At 40.2% G+C, this 14,085-nt stretch overlaps 1 protein-coding gene across 6 annotated transcripts in view; it reads right to left on the reverse strand.

Annotated features, from left to right (window-relative positions):
• The window catches only part of RNF130 (ring finger protein 130), a 465,054-nt gene that overhangs the window by 128,543 nt on the left and 322,426 nt on the right, over positions 1 to 14,085 (reverse strand). For all 6 annotated transcript variants that reach the window (XM_089670239.1, XM_089670240.1, XM_089670241.1 and 3 more), the window contains exon 5: positions 2,155 to 2,237. In XM_089670239.1, coding sequence (XP_089526365.1) covers positions 2,155 to 2,237 — 83 coding nt within the window. The remainder of the gene's footprint in view (positions 1 to 2,154; positions 2,238 to 14,085) is intronic.

The following is a 14,085-nucleotide window of genomic DNA, read 5'->3' on the forward strand; positions in this document are numbered from 1 at the left end:
GCAGTCGCAACATTTCTCTAGGCACAATTTCCTTTAACTTACTAATAAACAAAAGATTAAGGGTTAATGCCCTTCAGGGCTCAGGTTTTCAAGTTATCACTCACCCTGAGATCATTTTCACTGTAGGAGTCGTGGCTCTTTTGTAATGTTTGGAAACACCACAGATAACATTTCCTTATAAAGTAGTTACAAACCTCTGACATGAAATATGAACAAAGCATGTCCCTCTATAATATTTGTCCCTCTATAATACTTGTCTCAATCCGGAGCACTTAAGTTGGCCATTCATTATAAAATTGTCTTGTTCAATTTCCTTTAAATTTTCCTTCAACTATGTAGTGTAAGGGCCTGCCTGATTGCATGCAGATTGAAAGTGTTCAGGTTTGACCTCATATTCTATGTTTTTGGTAAATCTTAATGAAATGAAAATTGTACAAGAAAATTGTATAAAGTGTAATTTCTGTCTGCTGCCTCGTTCCTCTGCTATCTGCATAAGTTACTTAAATTTTTCCTGGCACCAAGAGGTAAAATGCTAAAGGGGAGGGAGCTCCATTGCACAACCTGTGACTGACAGCCTCAGCTATGTTCCTGTGTGCTGTGTGAAGGAGGATGTATCCCTTCCCTCCAATCAGCTCTCCTCACTAAGATCTGCAGAATCTCAGCTCCCCACCCCCTGCTTTCTGAAATCTCAGACAAGCGGTATAAATTCTGCACTCTGAACAGCTGTAAAGAAGAGAAAATTGCAGATAAACAGGTACAATGTATGTAGGAGAATTTTTTTCATCTCCGTGTATCACAGAAGGCCAGTCACTTAATTGTGTATATGTAAGAGTTTACAACCATTTTAACTAGTTTCAGACATTGGGGGTGCTACATACGCCCAAAAACAACATGATTGTACACAGGATGTATGTAGAATGTCCAGTCTCTTTGCCCTGCGGCCAAGACCCCCCCTCTGAGTACACAGCAATTCTCAGCTCTCACTAATCAAAACTGGGATTACTGTGTACACAGAACAGTCAAAAAAAGCAGTCTGACTGACACAGCTCAGTAACATATTGTTACTTTTCTATCATTCTGTTTGTTCACTGCAGATCAAAGGCATGAACTTTGATCTGCAGATGATGTCCATTAAAGCAACCTGATTAGTAAAAAAAGTTTGTGGGTTTTTTTCTTTTTTAATAAACTGTTCCTCTGTTTAATCCCAATTAACCCTTAGTTTACTCTAATCAGCCCAAATTGCCCACTCCGCTCCTCCCAAGATATCTGGGATGGTCCACTTTTTTTTAGCCCAAATAAAACAATCCCTACCATGAAAGAAATTGTTGATTGTGTTTCCCCATCCCCAGCCAAAGGTTATCAGCCCTCATGTTAAGGAGAACCCACAATGAGCAAATGCAATCTCTGATAAGCATCAGTAATTGAAGCAGAGCAGAGAGAAGATCACAAGAGATTCCCTGCAAAAAACTGCAATTAATAAAAATCTGGTGAGATTTTTCATAATTCTCTTTCCCCAGAAGCTCTATTTTATAGTGAGCATGTTGCTCTGTACTGCAGAACTTACTACAAATATAGCTGACTTCAGTATTCAGGTGTCCATTTATGAACCAGCGGTAATAGATCGCTGCTCAGTTCTCCGGCATTCTCGGAGAACACAGTTCTCCTGTGAATGAAGTTTATGAAGCAGTTCTCCGAACAAAGGGAGAACGGTCTCCAAACTCTGGAGAACGGTCTACAAACTCTGGAAAACGGCTCATTTTACTATAATCTCGTGAGATTACAGTAAAAGATCAGTTTACTAAACAGAGGTAAATTATCTCTGCTTAGTTTGCGGTCCCTCTGATTCTCCAGCTCTGGGCTGGAGAATCTGGAGGGAGAACACCGATCTCCAGAGAAGGGCTGACATGATCTCCTGAGTGTTATAAACTGTGAATGACCAGAGAATAGCTGAGATCTGTTGAATCGCAGCTATTCTCTGTGTCATAAACGGACACCTAAGGCAGTTGTGCTCTTCCATATCCCGCATAACACAGTACCATACCCAAAACAATGTCAATCATTTGACTTACTGATATATTCCTATCCAGTATGTTACTGGCACATTCAGCATCACCTCCACCAACATTACTGCAGGAAATTGTAAAAGGTACTTACTTGCATGGCAACACACGTACAATATCATTTTGTTTGTAACTCTCAATGCAGACAGCACAGTGGTCAAAATCTGGGTCGGTTTCCTGCACAGGAAGAAAAAAAAATGACTTAGTATATGGAGGCATAAGACAAACCGGTTGAGATATAAATATACTGTATGATCACCTACAAGTGTACACTGACTGGGAACAAGCATGCATCCAGTGAAGTATGACAAATTTGAGCTCTTTATTTATGCAATTGTTGCAGGTCAGCTATGCAATTTGTAGTTTTGGCCATGAAGCCTGTTCCTGCAATCGTTTCTGACTTTTTGTGACTTCAAACTTTCACAAAAGTAATGCCCCATAAATGTTTTGTTATCTCTTTAATCTAAAAACACGCTTAGGGCTCATGTACACTGCAGCTGATAAACTCACGTTCAGGAGCTTTTCTGAGGGTTTTTTTGGCAGCCCCTGAACTCTCCCTAATGTTTTCCTATGTGTCCATGTACACTATGTTGTTTACAGTCGTCTACATGCAGTTGAGTTTACAGTCATTTTTTTGAACGCACCAAACTTGCGTTCAGGAGTAGATTTTATCAGCATTTCAAACGCCAAATACTTCTAAACGTGTGTAAACACGGCTAACCGCGTTTATAAGTGTTTGCGTTTAGAAGCGTTTTTTTTAACTATTCCATATCTAGATGCTGTACAGAGCCTTTTTTCATCATCAGAAATGCATGCAAAGCCTTTTCCATGTATTCAAATGGACCTAGTACACCAGCGCAGTCAGTTCCAGGTTTTGCGTAAAGGAAAAAATGGTAGAACACGCCGCATTATGCTCATGATGGGATCCATAGTGAATACAACCAGAAAAGACAAGTAATCTCAACACATACTGCTCTCTCTGCTTCTGCTCTCTCTATTTTTCTCAAATGTCTGAAATAGTTTTTTTTACTGTTTTTCAGTGCATTCTGGGTATTTTTGAAGGTCTCCTGAGGTTATCTTTAAAAAACACTTCTAAACGCAAACACTCATAAATGCGGTATGCAAACACGGCTAAACAGACTTTTTTAACCTACGTTTTCCAGCAATCAGTTTCCATGGTTCAGAAGAGTTTTCCAAACGTCCCGTGTACATGAGCCTTACATGTTTTATTATTTAACCTTTTATTTTCTTTTCACTTTCATATGTTTTATTCTTACACTGCTCATTGCTGTGCATTTTTAATAGTGGCCTACCGAACAAAACATTGCTATAACATACCTTAAAATATGTGCCAAATTAATGAATTAATGCCCCCCCAGTTATCCTTCACGCACACGTTAAAATCAGCATTTTCTGCTAGGACGTCACTAAGAAAATCCTAAAGATTATATATTTTTTTAAAGCAGAGGATCTGAAGAATAAAACGGTGGCAGTTTCAATTTTTGTGCACATGTTTTTAGGCTACTTTACAATAAAATTGATTTTAGTGCACAAAAACACAATACCAAATTCTTTGTTGAAATATAAAACATTGGGTTACATTGAGTAAATAGATACCAAACATATCAATTGGTGTTGGGTGTATTCACAACTGTGAATGCATCCTTAAAATCATTTTAACATATGGACTTTGTGCAATGTATCTTGCAAATATCTTGCAAGTATCACTACTTTTTATTTCAAAGTTTACTTTAAAATGCAGAATTAAAGCATTCCATTATCTAGTTTAGTAAATAAAGCAAGATCGTTTTGCAGTGTGTCCCATGGCAGCACTGCCCTGTCATTAATAGACAGCACATGGGCATAACAGGAGATGCAGAAGGAGGGCACAAGGGCTCCCAAACCCATCAAAGCCAGGAGACCCAACTATAGCTGCTACTCTACCTAATTATCGGCTCTATGGTCACATTTAATTCTGCACAGAATAAAGCAGTTTTTCTGCTTTCTACACATCAATTTTCCCATTCTATTATCTGATGTTTGAGCCTCTAGTCGGCTTATTAGGCTTACTGGAAAAGAACAAACTATATCACATTTTATTAAACACTGTCAGCTTAAAGCTAAATTCCATAGTCCGAAATAAAGATATTTTTAGAAAACTTCAACCTTTGCTAATATGCTGTAAGAGTTTTAAAGATATCTATGTATATACAGTGGATAAAATACATACTGAACATGTCACCATTTTGCTCAGTAAATATATTCCTAAGGCTACACGAGCCTACCCTGACCGTAGGAAAACGCAAATCGCTGCAAAACCGCGGCGAGTTGAGTTTATGGAGTTGAGTTTAGGAGCTGTAGCAAAAAAATGCCCTAAACTTGGGTTTAGGAGCTGCTCGTGTACATGAAGCCTAACGGTACTTTTGAAATTTTCAACACATGTCGGTAACAACCCACGCAATCCAAAAATCAAAGCAATTACATTCAGAAATTACATCATGTGTCATAAATTGGAATGACACAGGGAAAAGGTATTGAACACGCTAACTTAAAATGTATATAATACTTGGTACAAAATCCTTTGCTGGTAATGACAGCTTCAAGACGCCTCCTATATGTAGCAACTACGGTAATCGCATGCATTGTTCAGGTGTGATTTTGGCCCATTGTTCCACACAGTCTTCAAATCTTGAAGGTTCCATGGGCCTCTTCTATGAACTCTGATCTTTACTTCTTTCCATAGATTTTCTATTGGATTCAAGTCAGGTGATTGGCTGGGCCATTCTAGCAGCCTTATTTTCTTTCTTTGAAACCAATTGAGATTTTCTTTGGCTTTGTGTTTGGGATCATTATATTGCTGACATGTTCACCCTCGTTTTATCTTTATCATCCTGGTAGATGGCAGCAGATATTTATCAAGAATGTCTTGGTACATTTTTCTCATCATCTTGCCTTCAATGACATGACGTTTGCCAGTACCGTATGCTGAAAAATAGCCCCACACCATGATGTTCCCACCTCCAAATTTAACTGTTGGTGTGGTGTTTTTGGGGTGAGGTGCAGTGACATTAGACCTCCAAACATGGTACAGCGAGGCAAAAAAGTATTTAGTCAGCCACCAATTGTGCAAGTTCTCCCACTTAAAAAGATGAGAGAGGCCTGTAATTGGCATCATAGGTAGACCTCAACTATGAGAGACAAAATGAGAAAAAAAAATCCAGACAATCACATTGGCTGATTTGGAAAGAATTTATTTGCAAATTATGGTGGAAAATAAGTATTTGGTCAATATGAAAAATTCATCTCAATACTTTGTTATATATCCTTTGTTGGCAATGACAGAGGTCAAACGTTTCCTGTAAGTCTTCACAAGGTTGGCACACACTGTTGCTGGTATGTTGGTCCATTCCTCCATGCAGATCTCCTCTAGAGCAGTGATGTTTTGGGGCTGTCGCTGGGCAACACGGACTTTCAACTCCCTCCAAAGGTTTTCTATGGGGTTGAGATCTGGAGACTGGCTAGGCCACTCCAGGACCTTGAAATGCTTCTTACGAAGCCACTCCTTCGTTGCCCAGCGGTATGTTTGGGATCATTGTCATGTTGGAAGACCCAGCCACGTTTCATCTTCAATGCCCTTGCTGATGGAAGGAGGTTTGCACTCAGAATATCACGATACATGGCCCCATTCATTCTGTCCTGTACATGGATCAGTCGTCCTGGTCCCTTTGCGGAGAAACAGCCCCAAAGCATGATGTTGCCACCCCCATGCTTCACAGTAGGTATGGTGTTCTTTGGATGCAACTCAGCATTCTCTCTCCTTCAAACACGACGAGTTGTGTTTCTACCAAACAGTTCTATTTTGGTCATATCTGACCATATGACATTCTCCCAATCCTCTTCTGGATCATCCAAATGCTCTCTAGCGAACTTCAGATGGGCAGGGGGACACGTCTGGCACTGCAGGATCTGAGTCCCTGACAGTGTAGTGTGTTACTGATGGTAGCCTTTGTTACGTTGGTCCCAGCTCTCTGCAGGTCATTCATTAGGTCCCCCCGTGTGGTCCTGGGATTTTTGCTCACCGTTCTTGTGATCATTTTGACCCCACGGGGTGAGATCTTGCGTGGAGCCCCAGATCAAGGGAGATCATCAGTGGTCTTGTATGTCTTCCATTTTCTAATTATTGCTCCCACAGTTGATTTGTTCATACCAAGCTGCTTGCCTATTGCAGATTCAGTCTTCCCAGCCTGGTGCAGGTCTACAATTTTGTTTCTGGTGTCCTTCGACAGCTCTTTGGTCTTCACCATAGTGGAGTTTGGAGTGTGACTGTTTGAGGTTGTGGACAGGTGTCTTTTATACTGATAACAAGTTCAAACAGGTGCCATTGATACAGGTAATGAGTGCAGGACAGAGGAGCCTCCTAAAGAAGAAGGTACAGGTCTGTGAGAGCCAGAAATCTTGCTTGTTTGTAGGTGACCAAATACTTATTTTCCACCATAATTTGCAAATAAATTCTTTCCAAATCAGCCAATGTGACTGTCTGGATTTGTTTTCTCATTTTGTCTCTCATAGTTGAGGTCTACCTAAGATACCAATTACAGGCCTCTCTCATCTTTTTAAGTAGGATAACTTGTACAATCGGTGGCTGACTAAATACTTTTTTGCCCCACTGTATGTATTACAGTGCCTTGAAAAAGTATTCATAACCCTTGAAACTTTTGCACATTTTGTCATGTTACAACCAAAAACGTAAATGTATTTTATTGGGACTTTATATGATAGACCAACACAAATTGGCACATAATTGTGAAGTGGAAGGAAGCCAATAAATGGATTTAAACATTTTTTTTACAAATAAATACAGTGTTTCCCTGAAAATAAGACTGTCTTATATTTTTTTGGCTCAAAAAAAACACACTAGGTAATATTTTCGGGGTAGGTCTTATTTTTTAAATGTCCAGGTGTGGACAGGGGGTGCAGAGGTGAACTGCAGGCAGTTGTGGATGAGGGTTACTATGGAGAGGGCCGGTTGAAGACAGTTGTGAGCTGCAGTCAGGTGTTGCAGGGGTGACTTAACAGGTGAGTTTCAGACAGGGTGCAGATATGAGCCACAGGCAGGATGAAGGGGTAAGCTGTGGCCAGGGGGTGCAGAGCTGAGCTGTGGCCAGGGGGTGCAAAGGTGGGTTGCAACTCAGCTCACCTCTGCACCCCCCAGCCACAGCTCCCTTATGCACCCTGTCTGCAACTCACCTGACTCAATTTACCTCTGCAACACCTGACTGCAGCTCACCTTTGCACATCCCCCCCTCCCCTCCACTGCCCTCATATGGTTAGCTAGCTTTGCAAAACACAGCTGTCAGCAGCCGGGCCCCTCTCTATAGTAACTCCCGTTTTGGGTCCCATCTTCCCACACAGTGCACAAAGCGCACTTACTCACCGATCCGTCTCTTCCCCACTGGCCGGTGATCACCCCTGGGGCATCGGCTTCCATGCATTAGACTGCAGGAGGAGCTGCCCCACCCCTAAACACACTGTATACTGCACCCGCAGATATCTGTTCCTTCTCTTTCCCACAGTGAGTACAGAGGTAGGGAGGTTCTGTGGGAGCGAATGGTGCTGTCATTTCAGCCACGCTTCTGTGTTTATAAGAGACTGTAGATATGGGTGTGCGCAAGGCCAGTGCCAGAGGTGGTGAAATGGCGTTCCACCATGTTCCAGTTGAAAAAAAGCCCTGATCACAACTAGGTCTTATTTTCAGGGTAGGTCTTATACTTTAGCAATTCCCAAAAATAGCTCTTAGGTCTTATTTTTGGAGAAACAGGGTATGTGAAAAGTGTGGCTTGCATTTGTATTCAATAACACCCCCCCCCCCCCCAAGAGTCAATCCTTTGTAGAACCACCTTTCACTGCAATTACAGCTGCAAGTCTTTCTGGGTATTTCTCTACCAGAGAGTGACATTCTTCCTTGCAAAATAGCTCAAGCTCTGTCTTATTGGATGGAGAGCGTCTGTGAGCAGCAATTTTAAAGTCTTGCCACAGATTCTCAGTTGGATTTAGGTCTGGACTTTGACTGGGCCATTCTAACACATGAATATGCTTTAACCTAAACCATCCATATGGAATACTTGGCTCCATCCATATGGAATACTTTTTCAAGGCACTGTATGGCATCCAAAGAGTTCAATTTTGGTCTCATCTGGCCAGACTATAGTCTCCCAGTATTTCACAGGCTTGTTTAAATGTTCTGCAGCAAACTTTAAACAAGCTTCAACATGCTTTTTCTTCAGCAATGGAGTCTTGCATGGAAAGCGTGCAAACAGGCATGGCAGTTGAGTGCATTACTTGTTTTCTTTGAAACAATTGTACCTGCTAATTCCAGGTCTTTATGAAGCTCTCTACATGTGGTCCTTGGCTCTTGGACAACTCTTCTGAAAATTAATTTCCCTCCTCTGTCAGAAATCTTGCGTGGAGCACCTGGTTGTGGCCAGTTTATGCTGAAAATATGTTCTTTCCACTTCCGGATTATGGCCCCAACAATGCTCAGTGGTTCATTCATAAGTTTAGAAATCCTTCTGTAACCAATGCCATCAGTATGTTTTGCAACAATAAGGTTGCGAAAATCTTGAGAGAGTTGTTTGCTTTAACCCATCATGAGATGTTTTTGATAATGAGACACATTTTTATAGGCCATCAGTTAAGACTGAACCAGCTGATATGAATTTGCACTGACAAGGGGCAGGATTGCTTTCTAATTACTGATACATTTCAGCTGGTGTCTTGGCTTTCCGTGCCTTTTTGCACCTCCCTTTCTTCATGTGTTCAATACTTTTTCCCTGTGTCATCCCATTTTATTACACATACCTTAATTTCTGAATGTATTTGTTATGTTTTCCTTGTATGTATGGATTGCATGGGTTGTTACCGACATGTGGTGAAAATGTCATATCAACAGCACCTTTAGGACTACATTTATTGAGAAACATGGGGACGTGTTCAATACTTATTTTATTTATTTTACCCGCTGTGTATGTGTGTGTATATATATATATATATATATATATATATATATATACACACACATATATATATACACATATATATATATATATATATATATATATATATATACACACATATACATACACACACAGATATACACACAGGGGATGTTTAGCTCAGTGGTGGTGAATATCTTCAATGAGTCATGCTAGTCTAAACTGTGGTTAAGGGCTTGTTGGCCCACTTTTATTTTTCAGCACTGGGCTACTTTAACTGGCTATTGCGCAGTCATGCAACACTTTACGCAAATTAATTTTTGATTTTTTTTTTATTTAACACAAATAGAGCTTTCTTCTGGTGGAATTTTATCATCACTAATAAAGCTTTCTTTTGGTGGTATTGTATCAGCACTACTTTATGTTATAACAAAAAGATGAACATTTTGAATTTAAAAAAAAAACGGTATTTTCTCATTTGTTATAAAACATATCCAATAAAAAAATAAAAGAATCAAATTTCTTCATAAATTTAGGACAAAGTGTATCCTGTTACATGGATTAGATAAAAAAAATCCCAATAAGTATTTATTCATTGGTTTGTGCTAACGTTATAGCATCTACAAACTATCGTATATGTATTGGAGTTTGTACAGCTATGATGCTCTACTGGTAATAGTGGTGATCAGCAACTTATAGTGGGACTGTGATAGTGTGGCGAACAATCAGCCACTAGCTGATTGCTAGGAGGTACACTAACTGACACTGGCATCAACAGTGACACTAATACAGTGATCAGTGTTAATACTGTACACAGTCATTGTACTAATGACACTGGATGGGAAGGGGTTAACATCAAGGGGCAATCAAAGGGATAACTGTATGCCTAACAAGTGTAATATGTGTGATATGTGTTGCTTTTACTAAAGAGATATGGCTGTTTTTTCTCCCTGCATTGCACCCCCACCCCCACCATGTGAACATGAGAAACTTAAAGGGTAACTCCACTTTTGTGGACAAAAAATAGCAAATAAAAAAATATATAGTGTATACAATTGCGCACGTCATATTGCAACTGAACATTATTAAAAAATTACCTTTTCTTTTCAATCAGCAGAACTGTTATTTTCTGTAAAATGCAATGTGATATGGCTACCTGGAGGTGTTCTGTACACAGAATGTGTACAGAACGCAAAACCCCCGAAACATCACTTCCTGCTTGTGTGATTGGCTCCCTGATTTTTCCAGAAATATGCACTAAGATACAAGTCAGATTTCAGGCATCCCCTGCAAAAAAATGTATTTTTTGTGAGATACTTCTGAATGGAAAGCCCGTCTAACTCTAGGTTCACACCTAAGTGTTTTCTGCAGCATTTTGCAGAAACGCAGTACAGTCCATTTAACATGATTTCCTATGGGACATGTTTAAATCTCCGTTTTTTCACCCGGTGCGTTTTTTGGAAAGGGTCAGGGACTTTTTTGAACGCAAAAAGTTACGTTTTTGGTTCTAGAGACTTCAATGGAAACGCTGCAGAAAAGCATGTATTGCGTGTTTGCCACATTTTAAATCTGCCTAGCAACAAGTAGATAAATATGCAAAACACATAAAAAACGCAAGTGCAAAAACGCAACGCAAAACACAATGCAGAAACGGCTCAAACGCAACCAGCATAGGTTTGCATTTGATCCGTTTCTGTAGTTGTTTTTGGGGTGCATTTTTGCACTTGTGTTTTTGACATGTTTTTGCATAAATGCAAAATGCAATGCAGAAATGGCTCAAACGCAACCACATAGGTGTGAACCTAGCCTCAGTTTGCATTTGATCCATTTCTGCAGTGCTTTTTGCGGTGCGGTTTTGCACATGTGTTTTTGACATGTTTTTGATGCTTTTTGCAGGTTTTTTTTACCCAACTTGTTGCTGGGCAGATTAAAACGCAAAATGCATCAAAAACACACTACATGTATTTCTGCAGCGTCTCCATTGAAGTCTATTAAACCAAAACCGCAATGTTTTGCGTTTAAAAAAGTCCCTAACCCTTTCCAAAAAACTCACGGGTGTAAACGCAGAGATGTGAGCATGTCCCATAGGAAATCATGTTAAATGGACAGCTGTGTGCTTCTGCAAAACGCAACGGAAAACACATAGGTGAGAACCTAGACTAAAGACATCTAGAAAGTGTTAGCACTGCACTCATTTAGTATGAGGACAGCTTTCTTAGGTGCGCCACTTCAGCAGCAATGTGTTCCTGGAAATGATTTGAACATTTTGGCAGCTATGGGTTGCTCTGAAGAACAGATTTTCAATCTGCTGCTCTTGGTTGCATTTCTCCGTCAATTACTAATTTAACTATGTCAGTCTCCAAAGGAACAGGCTTGTGAAATGAGACTACTGTTTTCCATCACACTGTTCCTGGAAACAGTACTGTAATCCTGGCAGCTGCTCTGCAGACCTCTACTTTGTCAGCAGGGTGCAGAGACTGTTCTGCAGACAACTGGCTCAGCCTTTGCATGTTAACTAAAAGCTCTCCAATGAAATTAGGTGGCGTTATTGACAAATGTGAAGTACAAAGGCAAGGGCATCAGAAACCACTGCAGGAACTAAATTAGCAGCCAGTCGATATTTCATGTAGTCATCTGATGGGCTTGTAGTGGTAGTGATGAATGATGGGCGTTGGCTCTAATATTTTTTCCCTCTATGTTGTATGTGCGTGGGCTCATTCCGCCAGAGAATACCATACACATGGTTAGTGTACCTCTAGTCAACCTACCATTAGCAATGAGCACCTGCAATACCATGCATTTTCAGAGCTTGCACTTGCTAATTACTTTTTTTGTCAGAGCACCCCAAAGCTCTGAAACCTGGATCCTTCTATCTGGGAAATGAGTGATTTGGCCTGCACTCTGTTGGGATAGACTACTGACAAAACGGGTGCACACAATGGTATGCCAAAGTACTAGATTCCAGGCTGAAGTCTGTATATATTCATAAGAATGCATCTAGGATTTCAGGCTTCCAGAGCAATCTGGCGAAACACAGAAACAATTAATGGGCAGCTGGAAGTGCCATCTATTGCTGTTTACTAGCCAAACATTGATTGTTTGTAAGAGTCAAATTCCAGTTTTGGAATAGATGTGGGCTAAGAGTTGGGAACCTCTAGCCTCTTTTTGTTACTGCCTGTGTATCTATTGCAAAGTTTTTTCCTCAATTGTCATCCAGGTGGCAGGGTGTTAGGAACCAGAAAGACCAGAAACAGTAAGATATCTCTCCAATGGGTTCAAGGGCAAAAAAAACTTGAGGAGCTGAACTCAAGTTATAGATTTCATCAACAAAATTTCAGAAGGATGCCACCCGACATGGGCATTGATGTAATCGTCTGGAGATTTTTCATTTGGATCTACCCAGTGGGGACATTGACAGAAAATCTACTCAATGGGGACAATAAAAGCAACAAAAATTCAACAGAAGTTTTTAATTTTTTATTTCTCAGTCTGTCAAAAACAACAACAAAAAAAAAATTGTGGCGGAAGTTGGGTTTTAGGCCCCTTATACATGGGGCAGACCCATTAACGGATCTGCTTGCTCAGCAGGGGACCTGACTGCTGATCCCTGCTGAGCAAACAGATGACAGGTTCGTATCCTCCCTGCTTATGCAGAGTGGAAATGGACACAGCATGCTGTCCTCTATGGGCTGTAGGATGGAAATGAACCGTTTGAACTGTCATCTGATCCACTAGAAGGATGGGTAACAGATCCCTATTTGTCTGTTTTTAGTAGACAGGATTGGATCGGATGCAGGCGGGTGTAATTGGACACATGTCCATTAAAACCCCACCGCTCCATAGAGATCAATGGAATGTTCGATCGGTTCTGCTTGAAAAACTGACAGGCAGACCCAGTCAGTCCACTAGTGTGAAAGGGGCCCAGAAGAAGTGTGTTAAACACTAATTATATCTAAAAGGATCACATCATGCAGTGCTAGGGTTTTACACAAAGGAAACCGGTCATGAAGCCAAGTCCCTGAGCTGCAGCAAGTATGCCAATTTTGGAATTAATTATAAGTTTACCTTGAAGCCCAACTGAAGTGGATATTAAACACAGGCAAACACATATTTTAGTACCTCGAATGTTACACCTGTTTCTCGGTATATCCGACCCACTGATTCCAAAAATGGCACCAATTTTTCTCTGTCAGCTCTAGTTTTTTTAGATACAGCATAAATGTCATATAATACTCTTCATTCTGGTTGCCTGTCAAAAAGCAGGATTTTTGAAAAATGTTTTTATTTATTCTCCTTGTAGCATGAAAGAAACTCGTAAAATGGTAGCCATAACCTCTACAGTGCTCAATCTGCAAAAATGAAACAATATGAGTGGCAATATACAAACACCTCCTAAATCAATCATAACTATAATACAGTTAATAACTTACACTTTAGAATCTAATGTTTCCGATGTAAAATTACAGTTGTTAGTACGTAAACACTCTCACTATATTCGCTAACTTGTACACAAAAACACAAACTAGGTGAGAGAAGAACAAGTTGATCAGCAAGATCTTTTCAAAAACGGACTAAAAAGATTATATAAATTCGGCCATATCTAAGAAACTAGAGCTGATGAAGTTTAGCCAATGCAATTTTCTGAATCGGTGCCCCAAGAAAAGGTCTAAAAAACAAGGCACCAAGAAAAAAGTTTTTTTTTGTTGGACAGTGTAAACACAATGAATGTGCAGCTAAAAGATTATAAGTATAATTTTTGCTATGAGTCTAATTGTGCTCCACTGCAAGTACAAACTCCTCTCCCTTAGTACTGCTGCAGAAAAGGGCCCATGCTCTCTGTGGAAGCAGTGGACTCTGCTGTGGTCCTACACATATCCTTCCAGGTGACAGCTAAAGCTCTTCAATTAGTAGGGAGCAAGCATGGCTGCAACACCCAAATTTGTCTGGCTACTCAAGAGTTCTAGGTGGGGTCAAGGATCTGTTGAAATGATCGATATATGTTAAAAGCCAGCCCATTATGCTTGAACTATATG

Source organism: Staurois parvus, unplaced genomic scaffold, assembly GCF_062004578.1.
Source record: "Staurois parvus isolate SC_StPar_1 unplaced genomic scaffold, SC_StPar_1.0 ptg000088l, whole genome shotgun sequence".
NCBI lineage: Eukaryota > Metazoa > Chordata > Amphibia > Anura > Ranidae > Staurois > Staurois parvus.